The 20,139-nt window shown below is 31.4% G+C and overlaps 1 protein-coding gene across 1 annotated transcript in view; it reads right to left on the minus strand.

The window, feature by feature from the left end:
- Positions 1-19,868, minus strand: part of LOC125070087 — a 110,868-nt gene extending 91,000 nt beyond the window's left edge. The window contains exon 1 of the mRNA XM_047679787.1: positions 19,099-19,868. Within this exon, the coding sequence (XP_047535743.1) occupies positions 19,099-19,377 (279 nt within the window). The 5' untranslated portion in view covers positions 19,378-19,868. The remainder of the gene's footprint in view (positions 1-19,098) is intronic.
- Between the last annotated feature and the right edge of the window lie 271 nt (positions 19,869-20,139).

Consider the following 20,139-nt stretch of genomic DNA (forward strand, 5'->3'; position numbering starts at 1 on the left):
GATGCTTATGCTTACCTTATTTATGTACATTAATAAAAGAAGAAATTATTAAAGTATATGTTTAAAATCAGCTGTTAGCACTGATTATAAATCTATTGGCGATACCAAGCTGCATTTTACCATATCCCATAGCGTTGAGCTTAATTCGTAAAATATTTATTTTAAGAATTTTCCATAACGGCCCGTAGTCAGCGCTTATTTTGTTTCCGATTAAAAAAAAAACAACTTAATAAACGAAGAAACGGTAACGACATACGTGGTCGGAACTCCTAGTGGTCGCGTTAATATACGAAGATTCTTTTGGTTAATATATTATGAAGTCCTGATACCAACAATGATTTCACTGAATACGTACATTATCAATTAAATACAACAAAGCGAAAATAATCCTTTAGTCATAAATGACACATCAAAACTTGTCGCGATTAAAATGTGACTTCCTTGTCGCTTAATACCATAAATTTATGCAGGTTTTTTTTATTATTCGTCAATTTAATTAAACTTGTTTCAACAGAACAATAGCTATTTTAACTAAAATTATATTTATATAGTTGATAGATGTATACCTAATTTATTTATCCTTTATTTATCACAACATATTAAAAGAAAGTCCCTCGTCGCGTCTGCCTGTCTGAACGCGATTAAGACAAACACTACCGATATTAAGGTGTTAATTGGTTTAAGTATGACGAGGATTGTTAAAGATATCTAATAAAATCATGCCAACTTATCGACCGACTACTGGCATGTGCCGCGTAAACAAATAAACTTCTAATAAATATGTATTACTGTATAAACGTTATATGTAGACCAATATTCTTCCCGTGTGAAGCTGGGACGGGTAGCAAATATAATATTTCATAGCGGACAGTTTACCTCTTGAACATAATAAGTATATAATAGTGTTTTAATACAATTGATTAATTAAAAATAAATATTAACTGTTAATTATGTATCAGTTGTATAAAAAAATATCTAATCCCAACAATTTTTAGAATCTAAAACTATGTAAAAGTTGTTTGTACTGGATACGCATAAAAGGAGGAGCATTAGCATCTAGGTGACCAGCATACGGTTACGTGGGTGTCGAACAAATATAGCTTTAATCTTGAAATTGACATCGCCTACTTACATTACTGTTAAGGATCTGTTATTCAAAAGGAGTAGTCATATAGTCTTTTATTTAGAAAGCTTCGATGGTTCTTTTTCTAACCCTATAAGTATTTATTATTTAGAAAACATTATATATTATTTCTTTCTCTTTTTAACGTTATATGCGAGTATATATAGCTGCTGTATAAAATACTTTCCTTTTATTACTTCGTTATCTTTGTTGCAACTTTATATTGATTAATAACCCTAATAATAACAATATTTATCAATAATGTTTAAACAAATGAAAGAAATTGACAAAAGCCAGCAGTTTATTCAATTCTTTTTTTAAATTGTTATATATGTTACATTTTATATTTTGCTTTATCATTAGTAGATATGTTTGTTGTAAATTACATATATTCAGTGTTATTTGTGTAATTACCAAAACCGGTATTGACCCCGATTGTGAAATTTAGAGCGTAACTAATGTTGTTACGAACACTTTATCATTATTACTTTAAGTTGACAATATATATCTGTATTTGTAAGAGTTTATCTGTGTTTAAGAAAGTGCGAAATAAGTTCAAACAAATATATTAAATCTAAAATTAGAAGTAAATATATATGTATTATATGCTGAATGAATTGAAACGTAATTACACTAACCCACACGTAATGTCCTCCTTAACGATTCCTCCGAGGCCACTCTTGACTAGCCTGCTGTTAGGATCACTGTGAGGTTAGTGCATTCTCTATTCCCTCACTCTGGTAATCCAATGGAAATCTTTGCTTTTAAAGATAGGGTGTAAACTCTACATACTTAGGAATTCCAGTTGCTATGGAAATTTCATAACAAAAAAACCAGTATCTTTTAAATTACCTCCATATCTGCAACTTCTATAGCCGGATCAGTTAAACTAACAAAAAAAAAAAACAGATACAACTAAATATAAAAAAATAAGGCTTGATAGGTTGGATCCTTGTGCAAGCCCGTCTGGGCAGGTAATAGGTACTACCCACACATCATATATTCTACTACCAGACTTACAATACTTAATATTGTTGTGTTCCGGTTTGAAGGGCGAGTGCCAGAGGTGAGAGCCATTGTTCCCAAGGTTGGCGACGCATTGGCGATAAAAGGAATTATTAATAATCCAACGCTAATGTATATGGTCCGAGTGACCACTTATGATCAAATTCAACTTATCAACACAAACTATAATAATAAAAAAATAAAAAAATTAAGACGATACTAATTTTCTTTGCATAGGTACTACAGATGTTCATGAAAATATAAACATTAATTTATGGATGTAACGAAGAAGATTCATGAAGAGTTAATAACAGAGAGAACGCGACCTTAATTTAGAAATGAAGCCAGTTCACTGAAAAAAATCTTTTCCAGGAAAATCCAGTATTTCAGCCAAGAAACCTATACAAAAGCGTCTAATGAGGCTGGTTTATTCCAACGGAAGATACTCGCAGGGGCTGAATAGAAAATGAAATATCATTTTTAATCCCCATAAAAGAGCAGCCCGAGCTTGATGAAAAAGTATTCATTTCGTACTTTGTAGGGCACAGTTGCCTTTTATAACCTCAGTCATAATAGATACTGCTACAATAGAAATTATTACGTTTTTAGCCTACTTTAGAAAAAGAAGGAGGTTATATATTCAGCCTTGATTTTTTTTGAATGAATGTTCTTCGATAGCTTTACTAATTGTGAACAGATTTTTTTTTATTTTCATTCCAAATAAAGCTCTTTCAAAGTAATTTTCGAAAAAAAAAATTATATTAAGAGATAGGTACCTAGGTTCTAATTATTAAAAAAGCATTTTCAAACAATAATTATATTCAGAAATATATATTTCTACTTACACTATATTAACACTGACAACTTACTGAATTTTGGGTAACTACTGGGAATTTTTGGAAAGAATATACAAGAATAGTTTTATAGACACGATCCTCTTTTTGAACCCAGGGCTACTACCAACGAGGCATTCAGTTTCTAAATGTTCCACTAGCATGCAAAGGCTTACTCGGAGAGCAATAAATATAACAAAAATATTAAGTCATCAGTTGATCGTCTGTTGTTTGTCTGTATAGTACACAAGCGTAACAGTTTATTTGCAGCACGTGAATAAAACAAACGCTGATAAATAGGACAGGTGTACAGACCAAACAGAAACGTTAATTGTAGTTTAAATATGTAAATATCATTCACCTATATTTAATTTACAAATTGCAAGAGTATTAATTTTTGACTGAACACGTGGAAAAATAAATCTTACAATATACATTTATACAGGTAGTACCTGTTACGGAATTCCATTTTGTTAATTTATAAACCAACTCTTGATATTCAATATAATATAAGTAGGTAAAAGTATGAATAAAAATAACATACAGATATCAGATTAAATATATCAACATAGGATTCCAATGGGTCATGATGTTATAGTAATATAACACAACAAAGCTGAACAGTTGTATAATGAGTAATACATTATTCACAATTAACATGTGTTTGGATGTACAAATAATACCGATTCAATTTTACCAGTAACCTACTTAAATTGTTTTTACACAGTTTAAACCTAACGAATACAAATCGTTTTCAATAATTTAATGATATACAAAATACTAACTATCTTACAAAAACTATTTGAGTTTTAAATTAAATCTCTTAATTTAAAAAAATACAATGTTATTAAATTTATCTGAGTGGTTTTAAAGACCTTTACAATGACTATGTACAAGAGTTGGTCACGTTGTCATTTAAAGCGGTCATAACGGTATATTGTTTGACTTAATGTTCGTTTACTATGTAAATAATATTATAAAGAAACACATATTAATATACATCACTCTTTCAATATCAACATCACCATCGGTCACCCTTGCCCGTGCTGAAATGGACATACTCCATTTCATTCATTTACATCATTCATTCTATTATTTTTTTATTATTAAAACACCACCGTTTTTAAATTAAAAAACTTATTCTTAACAGATACCACATTAAACTAAATACTATATGAAGTAGGTACAGGTAGATAGAGACTTATACATCTGACAAGACTTATTATACATAACGTACCACTGAATTTAAGAAATGAAAGGAGATTTGAAATTTTGAATGTAGTACTATTTCTTTATCGTAACAACATAATCTACTCGTATTTAATTTGATTTTAACTCTACTAATCCAATCATAAACACTACGTTTTCTGCAAATAAATCTTGAAAATGAAGCTAATTTTGTATTTATAATTAACTTCGTCCAAATTAACAATTAATACATGGTAAGCTAGATCATGATTGTTATAAACAAATAGAGAGGAACTAAAATATATACCTAGACCATTGTTATTAAAATATGACATTCTAAACGAATGTTTTTTCTAGTATGTCTTTAAGCTGGTCTTTTTGGTTAGGTTACCATCTACTGATCACATATTCTATGACCAAACTGCAATACTGACCACTATTGTGCTAAGGTTTGAAGGATGAGTGAGTCAGTGTAACTACTAGCACTAAGGACACAACTCCTTAGTTCCCAAAATTTGTAACGCATTGGCAATGTAAGTAATATGGGCGATGGTGACCACTTTGGTCAACTTGCCATTCCGTCTATCTTTAATGACTAAAACATACTATTGTGTCTACTTATGGAATCCTGGATTAATGGAATTGTTTTTTCTCCTTACCAAATTATGGATATTTCAGTATTTACATATGTACGTAAATAATAAATAAAACGATATAATACAAATTACAAATCACAGAATCATATATAACAAAATTATAGTTGAATCTATGTATCAACTGATCGCCGACCTTGAAATGTAACAACGCTAGATGAAACATTATTACAGTGTAAATATACATACGTACATAGGTACCTACATCGAAATTGATTGTATTTCGAGGTCAAGTTTTTTGATTTTTTGTACACCTAAAAATAATCAAATTATCCTGGAATATTTCAGATATACCTATTTTGTGATAGTGAAATAATCTCTTTAGTTGGACACATACATCATATGTAAAATTTAACATAAGAATTATTAAAATCACGGTACTACTTAACTATATACCTACAAATAAAAATTAAAAATAGGTACTATACAAATCATGATCGCGTGGAATGGTGGCAAGAACGCTAGCAGCATTTTCCCGTTGAATCGCAATTCCGATTCTTTGGGCAAAAAATGAACCAGCCCTCCTGTCTCCAGTGGAGGCAATAAGAAGTTAATGATATGAAGAAATGTTATTACCTTATTGATATTGTTTTAAGCTTTTATTTTTTCAAAAAACTCTTTATTACATTCAATGATCTTATTAACTTTCGAAAAGTATTAACATTAATTTTAAGAAAAGTAAAGTAATGTCCCAATAAATGATCCATATTTGGGCTAAGGCGTCATCCCTTTGAGACGATTTGGACTTGGGTCTTATTTCAAATAATGCTAATGTGATATGAATATGATCTTATGAAATCTGTAAGTGAATTAAAAGGAAAGTAAGTTTATCATAACATCATGACGCATAAACGGTTGGCACCTTCAGTACCATTGTTCATTCACTTTATCCGCCCGACTACGTAACCATCGTCGGTTGACTGCTGACTGCGACACACAAAGCATTCATAATCGTTATCAAAGCAATTATTAAATTAGAAATCACCTTAATTGTTTGTTGTCGTTTGTATATTTCAAAAAACCAATACGATAGACTTAATAAAAATCTTAGGCATTCTAGTTGAAGACGCTGAGGCGGGATTACTGTTACTCTACCATAAATTTACCTGAATGTACTTTTCAAATAAAAACTTAACAATGTACAATAACAATGAAATAAACAGGGACCACCTTGAAGTTATACTGAAGTTTGAACCCAAAGCAAAAATAATGAAATTCGACTTTTATAAGTACATAGAATTAATAAAAGTATTGTATATTTGTCAAATTAAGTATATTGTAGTACTCGGTTGTAATTATAACATAATATTAAATAAATAACTAAACATTACTTCAATTGTAGCTACTTAAAATCGGGTCGTACTTCTAATAAAAATCTAAACGTGTATTAAATATTTTTAATTATATATATCATAAATATTATTATTCAATGTGTCATAACATTCCATATAAGAAACTAATCTTTTTATATTGTTTAACAGATGACGGTGCTTATTCTTTGCGGTTATACCACCACGAAACTACACAAGAAAATAAACAATGCCGCTATTTACCTATGATGTAGTAAATTTCTACCGACTTTGGTGAGAACTTAAGCGGTAAGTTGCTTTCCAGTGAACAACCTTCATCAACACAACAGAGGAATTGAGAAATCATATAACGTCCTTACAAAATACACACGCGTAAGATCGATATTTCATTTTAAAAACTAATATATTTACAAGTGATTCTGCTCGTGATAATTCGTCCGACACAAATTACATAATGTTCGACAATTTATTTTTTTGACTGAATATAGTAGATTTACTTTTGCTCGTAGGCCTATGGTACTTTATCCAATGTACGTGGTTAATAAACTTTATCTAAATTGCAATGGACAAATTTCCTTTCGAGTCCTGACTAATTTCGTCCACAGCGACGATTTGCAAGGCAAACTAAACATGTGGAAAGAAAAATTTTAGAGCGCAAGTGTGCAAAACACAAGTGCTCTTTCACATAATCGGATGGAACGACAAGAAAACGGTAAGAGTTCAGGCACAGAATGAACGATTTAGAATGCTTTCTCATGCATCGGAGTGTAAGGGCTGCCCATTTTCAAACATTGGGCTGAATCCAAAAAAAAATATTGACTCAACCAAGGTGGCATACCCACGACACTTATAAAATTATAGCTTATATGGCTCTAGTACTGTGCTAATATTTTATATTCGTTGAATGTTAGACAAATATTGATAGAAAACTTTAATAAATTTACAATTTATTTAAAGCAACATAAGCATAAATGGCCATGAACTCGGTGTGCATAAAAATTTGACTGAAATCTATCCACATACCCACGGTCTTTTGAATCGTTAAAATACCATTGTTAAGCTGACAAAATTCACATCCGGATTTTTTGCTCATCTCTATTCTCCACAGAGTTCAATATACTTTTATGTAAAAGTTTGATAATATTGTAAAATGAGAATTTTTTATTTCACTTATTTAAATAATTGTTTAAAAATTCGTACAGATTAAGTTTTCTAAAAAAAATATTTAGCAATTTAAATAGAGTTCAAAAGAAACTCGTTTTAATATAACTTTCTAGATTACTATCTCATATTTTATCACAAAGAACTACTCTTAGATTTTATTGTAAAATTACAGATAATTTTTAAATCTATCACGAAGTCTAACAAAATTGTGTTATATCACGTTTTTGATTATAGGACGTGATAAAATATTTAATTGAAAGCAATATTATCTATAGAACCAAAACACTTAATAATTGCAACATAGTTTTAAGAATATTAAGAACACGAACGCAGTATTATCTCGAAGGCTCGCCACATCCGTTGACAAGGATAACAGACAACAGTTAGTTACTTAAATGCTTATTCGCAAATGTGTCATGAGTAAAAAAATACATTGTTTTAAAACCATTAAAAAAAACCTTTTCTGAATAAGTACTATTAAGATTTTTTTTTTCAATAACCTCAATTTATTTTTAATATGCCTAATAATTATTTGAATAGAACATTCAAATAGAAAAAAATATATATAAAATTAATTATAATATTTAATATTGTTATCTCAACTTGAACAAGCAAAATAACATTTACTTAGCTTTTATAATAACTCTAAGTGATATACATTTAATTATACGCTACCAGAGGCTTTATCACGTGACATTCATTGTCAAGTAACAAAGTGGTATAGTAATCGCGTGCTCATTTCATGCCATGAAACGCAAGTCTTGCGCTGAGATAATACAAGGTTATGCATTTATTTTATAACTGCATCTACAAAGTTATGCGATACCCTAAGGAGTATTACGTTACTTCATGCGAATTGCCAACTGCGTAAATCGTAGGAAGAAGCCGTAGAAGTGGGCATCTACATTCAATAATGCAATGACGATACATATACTCTAAATTTATCGCAATACCAGCCTGGATATAATTTTATTTAATTATTCTCATGATAGTATCAATTTATACCGATGAGATGGCAACACCTTAATTAAGCGTTAAAAGTATTAAAACCTATTTATATAACTACTATTTTGCTTTTTATATCCGTGAGATTCTTATCGATTCTGCTCGTATAAAAATAATTCATTATTTTTATTTGGTCATATATTAAAGAGTATTTGTCAAACGTCCATATACTTAAAACCTAAGAATAATAGAAAGTACCAAAGTTGGTCACAGCCGATATAACACGAACGGTTAACGCTACGCTAAATCGCGAAATGCATTTAAAATAGTAAATTCTAAAAGCTAAACGCTATACCGTTAGGTCGAACATAACGTATTGGTTACTCATAAAATACTTTAAAAAAAAGACGAGCTATAGAAAACCTATTTACTAGTATTGGCTGGTTAATTTGTAAATTGACGGAGTTGCTTTAGAAGCTTAAGTTACGATTTAATTGTTCACTTTAGGAGCCCCATAATTGCATTTAATTAATAAAACGAAAGTTGTAAAACGAAAGTATCAAATAACATTGAAATATCCTTAAAACTTTAGAACTAAAAATATATTCATATACAAACTAATAGGGTTCACGACGCTGATGACCCTGGGAATACCTCGACCCAACAGCTCCGCATTTCACTTTCTTACAATAAGGCTTTTATACTGCACATTTGAGACCTACTATTCATTTCCTTACAAAGTCACAAAGCCATGAATCATATATCTATTTAAAGATCTTAATAACATGACATTATGAACAGATTGCAACTGTTTGTAATAAAATGTGTATATATATTAGTGTTGTAATAATTGGTTTGCTATATAAACGCATATATATATATCAGTCACAGTTATATAAAACGAAAACAAAATAATATTCAAATTAAGGAAACAATATTTTTGGTAATATTAAGATAATATTCAATGATAACACCCTGGCCTTAATAAACCTTGTCGAACTTGATTACGCTTCGGTGGTGTTTATTTAAAAAAAAAATCGAAATAAGTGCTACCGCTAGCCCGTTGACCGAGAAGGACATTCCATTCACTCTGCTAATTGCATAACTGTGCCATCCTTTTTACTCACTGAGTACTTGCTGTTCACGCTCTCACGTAAGCCGAGAAAATTTTACCATACATATATATACCTAATGTATGTGGTAAAGGATATATATATGTTAGGTCAGATTTATTTATTTGTAGCTAGAAAATAAACTGCTTACGATATAAGGTAAATCACTTGTCTATATTAAGTGATATTATGAATATTATCAATCATACTGTTATCTGTGATAAATATTTATTTTATCAGTAATATTCTGATGCAGTTAATTATTATTCACATTTGTTAAAACATCGATACAAATAATATTTTAAATTAATTTAAAAACATTTAAGCCTGAGTTTCGTAATATATTCGGAATACATAACTAGTGGTAGGTTTGTCCTACTTGTTATAAGTTATTTATATGTAATTATATACTTTGAGATTACACGTACACATACACGAAAGTGAAAAGTCCTAATAAAGTAGGTTATTAAATAATGTTCTAATCTAGTTCATTATTTTCACATTAAAAAAAAATCAATTAAATTACTTTCGAAAACCGTTAGTAAAAATATATTTGCCGAATTTGCTAAATTCTCACGACATGTTAAGATTAAGAATTATATTATCTGTTGATAATGCAAAATGATAATTCAGCTTAAAGATTTCAGACGATAGGTGTGACCACGTTATGACATTGTTTTTCAGCCGTGCTCAAACTTTCTCATATAGATGTAATTCAATATGTAAATAATAAATTTAAAAATTATTCACATGTAAATGTTAAATATATAATTAAATATATAACTAGAACACAACGATATAGTTTCTACAAGAAAACTGATATGGCATGAATCATGTTATTTAATCATATTCTGACAACATGTGGCATCTTTTGTTGATTAGTAAATTATAACATGTCAAAAATGACATAAATATTTGTGTGAATATGAAAAAAAATGTTTGGTATTCAAGAATATTACGTGTGACCCAAAACTGCCGGGATGACTCCGTTGTGTCAAACTGCGCCTGTCACACGTGTCACTTTCTCCGGCGGAGATCTATTTCGGTGCACCGATATTGGAGTTCGTTGCAAAAATCGAAATAAATAAAATGGGTTCCGTTTAAATATATTTTTTTTAAAGTAATATAATGATGATAGTTCTGTTTTGCTGATGTTTTTTTTTTACATAAAATAATGCAATAACTATTTTGGGCCATATTTAACAAGTAATATTATAGCTAAACTAATATTATAACAGCGAAAGGAACTCTGTCTGTCTGTGGGCAACAGACCCACGGCAACCACTAAACCGAATTTGATGAAATTTGATATGAAGCTCTTTTACCCCCTGGAAGGACATAGGCTACTTTTTTAGTCCCAACACCTGACAACCAACTACAGAAGCCACAGGGGACAACTAGTATCATATAAAAATGGATGTTGATATATTTGTGTGAGGTATTTTTAACGTTGTAGGATCATAAACATTAATTATCTAAGTATTATTATAAAATTTTAACTCTGGTGATCTCAATTATTAAATGCTACGTTTTTCAGCATATCCAGATTCCCATTAAAGTTAACATATATTTAATAATGTTTGTTTTAATGAAATAACCAGGCTCTCGGCTCGGCTTTGCGTGTATAATTTAGATTTCATGTATAACAATATAAATACTACAATATAACAATACAAGTATTTACATTGAATTTTCAAAGGCCCTTAGTACAGAAAAAGGTGGAATAGGCAAACTTAGTACATGCGCATCGTAATATGAAACATTAAATTATGACATCATGCATTTATATTTTTAAGAGTTACAAAAAGCTAATAACCTTATCTGATAACTGAATCAAAGTTGAGGGTAATTATATTGAAAAGGAAAATTATTTTTACCATTTAATTTTACTTACACTCCTTCCATTCCGCAGGCATGTGGACCTCACCTCGTAATTTATTATTTAAAAACTGCTCTATTTATAATTTGTAAGCCCAGAATCGGATTATTCGTGCAATGAAGGCGACTCACAAATGCCTATGGGCCTGGCGCCGCTCCCCTGTATAATATGAGGCCCGCAGCTTGTACAAAAAAATCTAAAAGTTTGGATTTTATGTTTGCAAAAATTTCAATTTTTTTTAAGACTCCAACCAACCAAATAAGGGACCAACTCTACATATACAATTTTGCGATCGTTATTAGGACCGAGATATTAAAATACGGTAATACATATTTTAATTAAAAAAAAAATTAAAGAGAGCGAATCACCGGACTTGCTTTGCCTTACCCTTTACTTAAAGAGGCCCTAAGTATGTTATGTGTGTATGTTAAAGCTGTGTCTGATTCGACCGTAATCATAAACGCGAAAAGTCGAAAAAAAACATAAAATATCAATTTACATGTTTCGAATTTGCTCTTTCTTCAACAACACTAACGCTCGTCAATGGCTATAAAAAAAAAAAAGAAAATCCGTTGTCAAATAGAGGAGAAAAAGGTACTGAATTGTTTTTTTCTTTCCATATTTATATATAAATATCATTACATAGGTAAAAAAATCGTAGGCTCACAGGAAAAGGTATCGCAATAAATCTATAAAACATTACTAGCCTTAACATGTTGTTATTTGCCCCTGAAAAATCATTGAATAATCGTGTTCATGACTCGTTGGGCATCAAAGCATTTCCACTCTATTGGCTAATTGCCTGTCGTTCCAATATTATATGACTGCAGGACGCCATAATATCGTAGGTTTAAACCAGTACATAAACTAAACTACAATGAATAATTAACACATTTTCAAATCTCGTTTAAAAATTAACTATTTAAATACATATTCGGAGAAAATTTTATATATATAAAACATACAATGATGCCTTAACGACACATCGGTTAAATTGTATTCAAGTTTCACTTTCTAATTAAACCTATAATGTTATGAAATACTTTACGTAAGTTGCAGGTAACATGTAAAGGTACAATATAAAGTATTAACACATCATATTGTATGTACATTACGATTTTTTCCGGATTTGTATTTTGTAAATCCGCTGAGATATTAAACTTTACTCTGACAGTATTTATGTACAGCGTAATTTGTGCTCATAGAATTAAAATTTATTAATTGTATCGGCTTTACACACACACAATAGGCATTACACAAAACTTCAGATAATGTATATCAAAGATGAAATTATACATAACTGAAAAGTGTTTCTAATACAGCTTAAAGTATTTTTAAATTAAATCTATTTATAGAATTTATTTTCGTTTTTTATGCCATTGTTGGCATAAGATCTTGAGACACTGTTACTGAGATAGATACTCAAGTTATTTTTAGCCTTTTATTCTAGTTAGTGAAACAGGCGAGGCCTATATTTTAATAAAGGTAGGTTAAGAGCACTCGGCACTAACAAGAAAGCCCTCGTGATGTAGCAGGGTTGCAAAAAATTAATGATGCATAATATATGATATTGTTATCTGCCTAGGTTCATTTAAATCTAGGCTTTTGAAAAAATCAGAGTCTAAAAAATTATGTTTATTTAATATTCGCAATTCCGTTGCAATATTGTTAACAGATTATTTTTATTTGTTATTGGATAATCTTCTTGCATAACGATTTTTTCATTTTATATAACTCTCCTTTCTTATGAATACATCGTCGAAAAATATTTAATAATAAAAAAAAAAAAACTGTATCATAAAAAAATATTAAAGGGACTTTGTCCAAACAAAAGTAATTTCACAATGTACATTGTGAAATTAGTGGTTGTGCATATTACATCTTAATAGGATGTTGATTCGACTACAGATACGATCTGACAGAAAGGTAATACCATCGGGAAATTAAATAGCCGTGATTAAGAAATTGACAGTGCTGAACCCCCCTTCTGACACGCCCCCCCCCCCCGCCTTTCTGACTAGGTTGGTCTTGCGCGTGGTCTTTCTGTCATCGTGCCGGACTGCCGTCTATGAGAGTGATGAGATGTTCTTTTGTTCGCTCACACACATGGGCACTGCAATATCTCCTACATAGATTCCTTGTCTTCGTTGAAAATTATCACCGTGACCGAAACGTCGAATCATCATCATCGAATCGATGAAAATTTTAAAATTTCTTTTAAAGAAAATTGTTTTTAATTGCAAACGATAACTATTGTTTTTCTATTTCTTGTGTACATGATATCTTTATCACATCATATCATTGGATTCATTTTTAAAATTCTTAAATAATTAAGTTACTTTAAAAAAGATACTGACTCTTATGAACTTTCAAAACATTTTTATTCCGTATAATTTCATATTTTCGCTAGTGAATGCTATACCGGATACTGCAGCTACGCATATAAGCATAGTTGAGTAATTGCCGATCTCAAAATATATTTCAACATACATCCTAATCAGACTGGTTTCGTAAGCCTAAGCCTCGTGCTTCTGTATTAGGCTTGATGACCATCTAGAAAATATATTTTTCATTAAATTTATTTCCAAAACAGATTTATAAATCTGCTGGCAAAATAAGTTAAAACACGCACCGAAAAAAAGTGGTACAGCCATTGGTTATATTGTATATGTATATGTTATATTACTAATTGCCTATCCCGACTTCGTACGGGTAAAATTTATTCAAAGTTACCCCTCCCTCTTGATGTTGAAACATCCGAAAATTCGTCTCATGCCTTCTACATCACAAAACAATTGCACACATCGTTACGGAGATATCATGATGAGTCTCTAGTCTAGTCTCTCTCTAGAGTCTGAGTGGTACTTCACTAAGCACTGAGTACGTTTTTGGTAATTATAACTTTCTTAATTAATTACAATTTATACATTTTTGACTATAGTCAAGCAATTATATTTAACCTACTACATATAATATTCATATTCATGCCCAACTAATAAGATTTTACATATTTGAAAATTATTTATATTCAAAACAAACTTTTTATGAACTCTCGTCACGTAGTCGTGACAAAGGCAGTTTTTGTACGGATCATTGCTACAGCGAACCTCCGTTGTCTCCATGTTAATTGGGGACGAATACGATAATGCAAAACTGTTTGCAAAATACAATCGTCTTTATATCACCTTGTGTTAATTTGTGAATATAAGTATTTTTTTTTATTTTAACATTTAAAAAAGTATTGACAAAAAAGTTGCGTTAAGAAAATATTTTTAGATATTCACTGTTTTAAATTTAAAAATATTTCTAAAAGTTGTACTTAATTTTATTTAAATAAAGTGTAAATTAATGTATATGTTTTTATAAATCATTATTAATATTGAAAAGTTTAAACTGTTTAATAATAATTTTACATTGGACAACATCATATACATTACTCTGATCCCAATGTAAGTAGCTAAAACACTTATATTATGGAGAATCAGAAGTAACGACGGTACCAGAAACACCCAGACACAAGACAACATAGAAAACTAATGAAATTTTTCTACATCGACTCGGCCGGGAATCGAACCCGGGACCTCGGAGTGGCATACCACGGAGGTCGTCAACTGTAATAATAAATTAATGGTTATACTAAAATAATTAAAAACTAGTGCATAAAATTGCATCAAGTTTCTACCTAAGTCAATGAAATACTCATTGCAAAAGACCGCACTTTATATTTGCCAATTATTGTTTTATAATGGTATTAATCAAAAAAATTAAAGACCATGTTTTAGTTTCTTTTAGGTTTAAAAACCGAGAGAGCCGAGTTGGCCCAGTGGCTAGAACGCGTGCATCTTAACCGATGATATCTGTTTCAAACCCAGGCAGGCACCAATGAAATTTCATGTGCTTAATTTGTGTTTATAATTCATCTCGTGCTCGGCGGTGAAGAAAAACATCGTGAGGAAACCTGCATGTGTCTAATTTCAACGAAATTCTGCCACATGTGTATTCCGCCAACCCGCATTGGAGCAGCGTGGTGGAATATGCTCCAAACCTTCTCCTCAAAGGGAGAGGAGGCCTTTATCCCAGCAGTGGGACATTTACGGGCTGCTAATGATAGGTTTAAAAAAATAGTTATAATGGAATAGATAGATTTATATATTTATTTATTTATTTCATTTGTGAATCCTAATTTTATTTATCGCAATTATATTTAAGCTCAAAGCGTATGTAACAATAGAATTGCTTGAATTATGAGTTAATATTTAATAAAACCATAAATGTAAACCTTTGGATTTGACGTTGCATACTTTATTAATCGATGCCCTAGAGATATAGACTTTACGAAGTCCAGTTTTATGCTTGCATCCACCTACCATCCAACCGGTTTGCTCCCGATACAGAAAAGTGATAGTCATCTCGCCTCGAAACCTAGCCTAACCTAGTGTTTTATACGCTTATTTACACACAAGGATTTTTATTATTATAAGTGTTTATATTCATTTCACTTGGTGGTAGGGTTATGGGCAAACCCGTCAGCGTAAGTACCAACTCATCCGATATTCTACCACCAAATAAAAACACTTAGTGTTGTCGTTTTCCGGTTTCAAGGAGAAGGCATCCAAAACTCGCGGACGTACAAATTTACAAATATACATACACGGGTGTAGAACGGAGTCCCTTTATTAAAGTAAGTTAAAAAGCTGCCGATCTTCAAACAGCTGAACTGATCATAACTATGTACCTTTTAGTAGCTATGATGCCAGACAGATACACACGTTATACTTATAACACCCCTCACTGCGTCGAGCGTTAAAAACAACCTCATTTACACTTTAGTTTTGCTTGAAAATCTTTCTACTTCAACTTGATGAGGAAATTTACATAACAACAGTAATCTAGGAACATTACTACAAACTAAAAATACAATTATATATTTCATATAATTGAATTATTCAGATTCCTATAAGTCATATTGTTTAATAAACAGATGATCAAAACCATTAATACCTAGTTATCAATGAAAATGGCAGCACTCCAAATAAAACAGTAGTCTGCTTACAAATACAGAACGATCTAAAGAAAATAATCGAAGTTAAACCAAAGTATTTAAAATTGTATGATTAAAAACATTCATTCCTCTATGCTTTTGTTATTCATAAATAGTTGAATATACGTATTTTAAGTTTAGGAATGTTAAACCAAATTTTATCATATTTGCTTTTTCCTCAAAACATTATTACACATGTACCCACATAATTTATGTCAAAATACGCAACTACCAATTTTACCTCGAAAATTAAATAAAGTAAAAACATCTAATTTAAGAAGTGTCAAACCTATCTCTAATTTAAAATGGAACATGATAGTTTTATTAAAGTTGTTATCAAATAAATATTATATATAGATATAAATCTTAAATAATAAAATATTTTTTTTTTTTACGATACACATATGTGAACTAGATTAATAAAAATAAAAAAGCGTTTTTATGATGACAATTTGTTGTTTTTAATCATTGATAAATGATAATTTTCTCTTAACAATAATTTAAAACAATAATATAAGTGTATTTGTCGTGCGTTTTAAATTCAACGCAAAATATCGGACGTGACTTTGAAAGGTGCATATTTGTATCAAATATTTCTGGTTATCACTACACGAACGTCACGAATTATAAGGCTATCTAATTAAGGTGGCTACTGCGAGCCCGCATGTAAGCACGCAACTTGCACCGTTTGATTGCGACATCACTTTCACTCATAAAGCAGTGCCAATTTATTCCACCTATGTTCTACTACCTATTAATGTATGATGTTCGTTTTCCTCTTTAATAGTTTGCTATTACGAATAAGTGATATGATGTGTTATTTCCTGTCATCTAATTTCTGCAATGTTCATCATTTATTGTTAAAGAACAAGACGTAGGCGTTCTTCCTCATTCTGGGTAAATGCATCTTTAACAAATGTATTACTTTATTGTCTGGCTTTTGTTGCACTTACGTCAATAATAATATGGCTTTCGTAAGACATGTAGTCCGATCGTACGGCCAGTTATTAAGCGAGTGTTTTTTTTTCGAAGGCTGATCTTTATTAATCTCAATACCATTTGTATAAGTTGATTGTGTCACCTTGCTTAAAATGTCAGGGAAACTTGTAGTAAAATGTCAAAAGGGGCAAAAATCTCTCTCTAGGGGAAGTATGTTAGTCCATTATTATTTTAAATTCAAAGCAAATACATTATATTTTCTAAAAAATACTTACCAAAGTAACTTATTTACGTGTTACCACTTGCCTCAAGACTTGACAGTTGTGTCGGTTTTTTAATCAACGTATTTATTATGCTGGGTATTTTTAAAGTTAGTTAAGATTTAAATTGTCTATTGGTCTAATAATAATAGTAATGGTCTATATCTCTTTTAATTATATAATAAAAAATATTATAATGTCATAGAGCGTTCACCCCATTTGTAGGTTTTTATTTTTTTTTATGATATAGGTAGGCGGATGAGAAAATGGGCCTCCTTTGATGGTATATGGATTGATGGTAAGTGGTCACTGTCACCCATATACAATCTTTCATTTAAATTTAACATAAGATGTACTAATTGTTCCCACGACGCCTTCCGCGGACATTTAATTCCGTAAGTAATATGCCTGATCCGATTTAAGTGCCACCCGACTTTATAAACAAATTTCATTACGATTGGTTAAATATTTATCACGTGGCAGTAAATAAATAGGTAACAAATAGACGGACAAAGTTATATTTGCATTAATTATATTAGTACAGTCTATAAATTGTTAATGTTATGAATTTACATTATCATTCCAATAAAAAAATTTAAAACAGATGTCATAATTAGGATTTATGTTTAAACATTTGTTTATTGGTTTATCATTTAACGCTATTATTTTGTTTCAATAATAAAGTAGTTATAAGCACACTGTATAAGCATGAATATAATTTTTCGTAAAGTCCTTGATTTTTCCGCACGAAAAAACACGTTAATAGGCGATAAACAAATATCTAATTAATTCGCACCAGTTAAATTAAATAATCGTTCGCCAAATCTCTTCTGTCCTTTACTTTTGTCAGGAAATAGTCATTGTAAAAAAATACTTAATTACTTGCCCTGTTAAATTATATACGGAACTGCAATCCACGTCAATGTCTAAACTTTATATATAAATTCTAACGTTTCAATAACATTTGCTACTCGCTAACGTACGGATCAGGAACAGGAACATACCGACAAATATTTAAAGAGCATTATATCATTACTCCATACGTGAAATGTCTAACCGAAATAAACCTTAGACAATCAATAATTATTATAGTGAAGCTGGTAGCCAATTGGCCTGTAGTCAAACAATCGCCAAAGAGCGCGCAATTCCCCGGTTCAATGACAAAGGCAAACAATGCATGACGGATTCGAACGACGGCAATTGCGGCTTATTATTATATCAATGGAGAAATCCACGGTGTGGGCGACACTGACGAAACAAATATAAGCAAATTCATAATGAAACAAACACGCGTTTTGAATGCGTTCCATACGGTGCCTGTGCGCGTGTGGTGACTTAAGTAAACAAAGTTCAACTCGATCGGTTCGAAGATTTTATCAGATAAGGATATTGTTATGTAGTAATGTTAAAATATGCTGTATATTGTACTTTGGTCATTTTATAACAAAAATTCAAATATATGGCTAACCTTAATATCCATTCACTTAATAGTTCAATTTGAAAAAACCGGTAATGATTGATACTGATACGTTGTCTCAATTTTGTTTGAACGTAACGAAGTTTACATTTTTTCAAAGACGACTTAGGTACGAAGTAGGTGAGAATATAAAATGACATAATTCAAATAACCGATAAATATTGTTTACCTGTCTTTGAGTTTTATCCGGTAGTATTAGAGACAGCTCAAAGGATCTGTTCTTTTTATCGCGACTGCCCGATCGTATGAGTTTCGACGAAGATCGTGTTATGCTCTGCGCCTTCTCCGGCAGCTTCAGCGCAACGATAGACATGCTGCGTGATAGACGCCGGCCTAACTTGCGTGTGCGCAATGACATCGACCCGCTCAGCCCTCGTCTGCGGGGTTCTTGTGCGGGTCCAGCCGCATTTTCTTCCACAGCCACACCTTCCTCACTAGCACCTGCCATTACACTATTTTACAAAACAAATATCCCACAGGGTCAACAATCACATCTCCAGCGACTCGCAAGTCACGAAACTGACACCAAAACACTTGAGAAAGTCTTCCGTTAGCACTGAGTCATCCTTCTCGAATCCGTCTTACACAATTGAACTTTAATGGTAAATCCGCATCATAACTCCGCGCTGCTATTTGAGAGGGTCGCACGGTTCGAGCGGGTCCAGTGCAGATCATATGGTCACGAAGCCGGTTTTAAGATTGCGCCGGTATATATTATGATCTCAAAACGTCGACGTAATTAATTTTATTACCACAAAAGTATACACGTTACTTAATTGTGGTATGGCTTGCGCTAGAGCGAGTATTGCGTTTAAATAGGGCGCGTTATCTTGCAGCGTGTTGTGAGACAAGTCAAAACGCGACGTGCGCGCGGTTGTTCGCGATCGGACCGACTAGAGCACCGGCAGACAGACCGAGCGCTCGCCGCCCCCGCCGCTTGACATCGCACAACACAACAGCTAGACTGAAATGAGAAATCCAATTACTTATCGAATCATATTGTATCGTTAATGATGCGACACTAAGCAAATGATCTTGTATCTGTCACAATATGCCGACAATGGCTCTCACGAAATTTTTCACTCTGAATCAGGACACTCGGTAACGGGACATTATTTCTAGTTCTTTAGTTAGCAGAGACGTTTAGTTTTACTCAAAGTTACGTCATGATATTTAAAATATTAATCATTTTATAACATTTCAGTTTGTA

Source organism: Vanessa atalanta, chromosome 16 (genome assembly GCF_905147765.1).
Source record: "Vanessa atalanta chromosome 16, ilVanAtal1.2, whole genome shotgun sequence".
NCBI lineage: Eukaryota > Metazoa > Arthropoda > Insecta > Lepidoptera > Nymphalidae > Vanessa > Vanessa atalanta.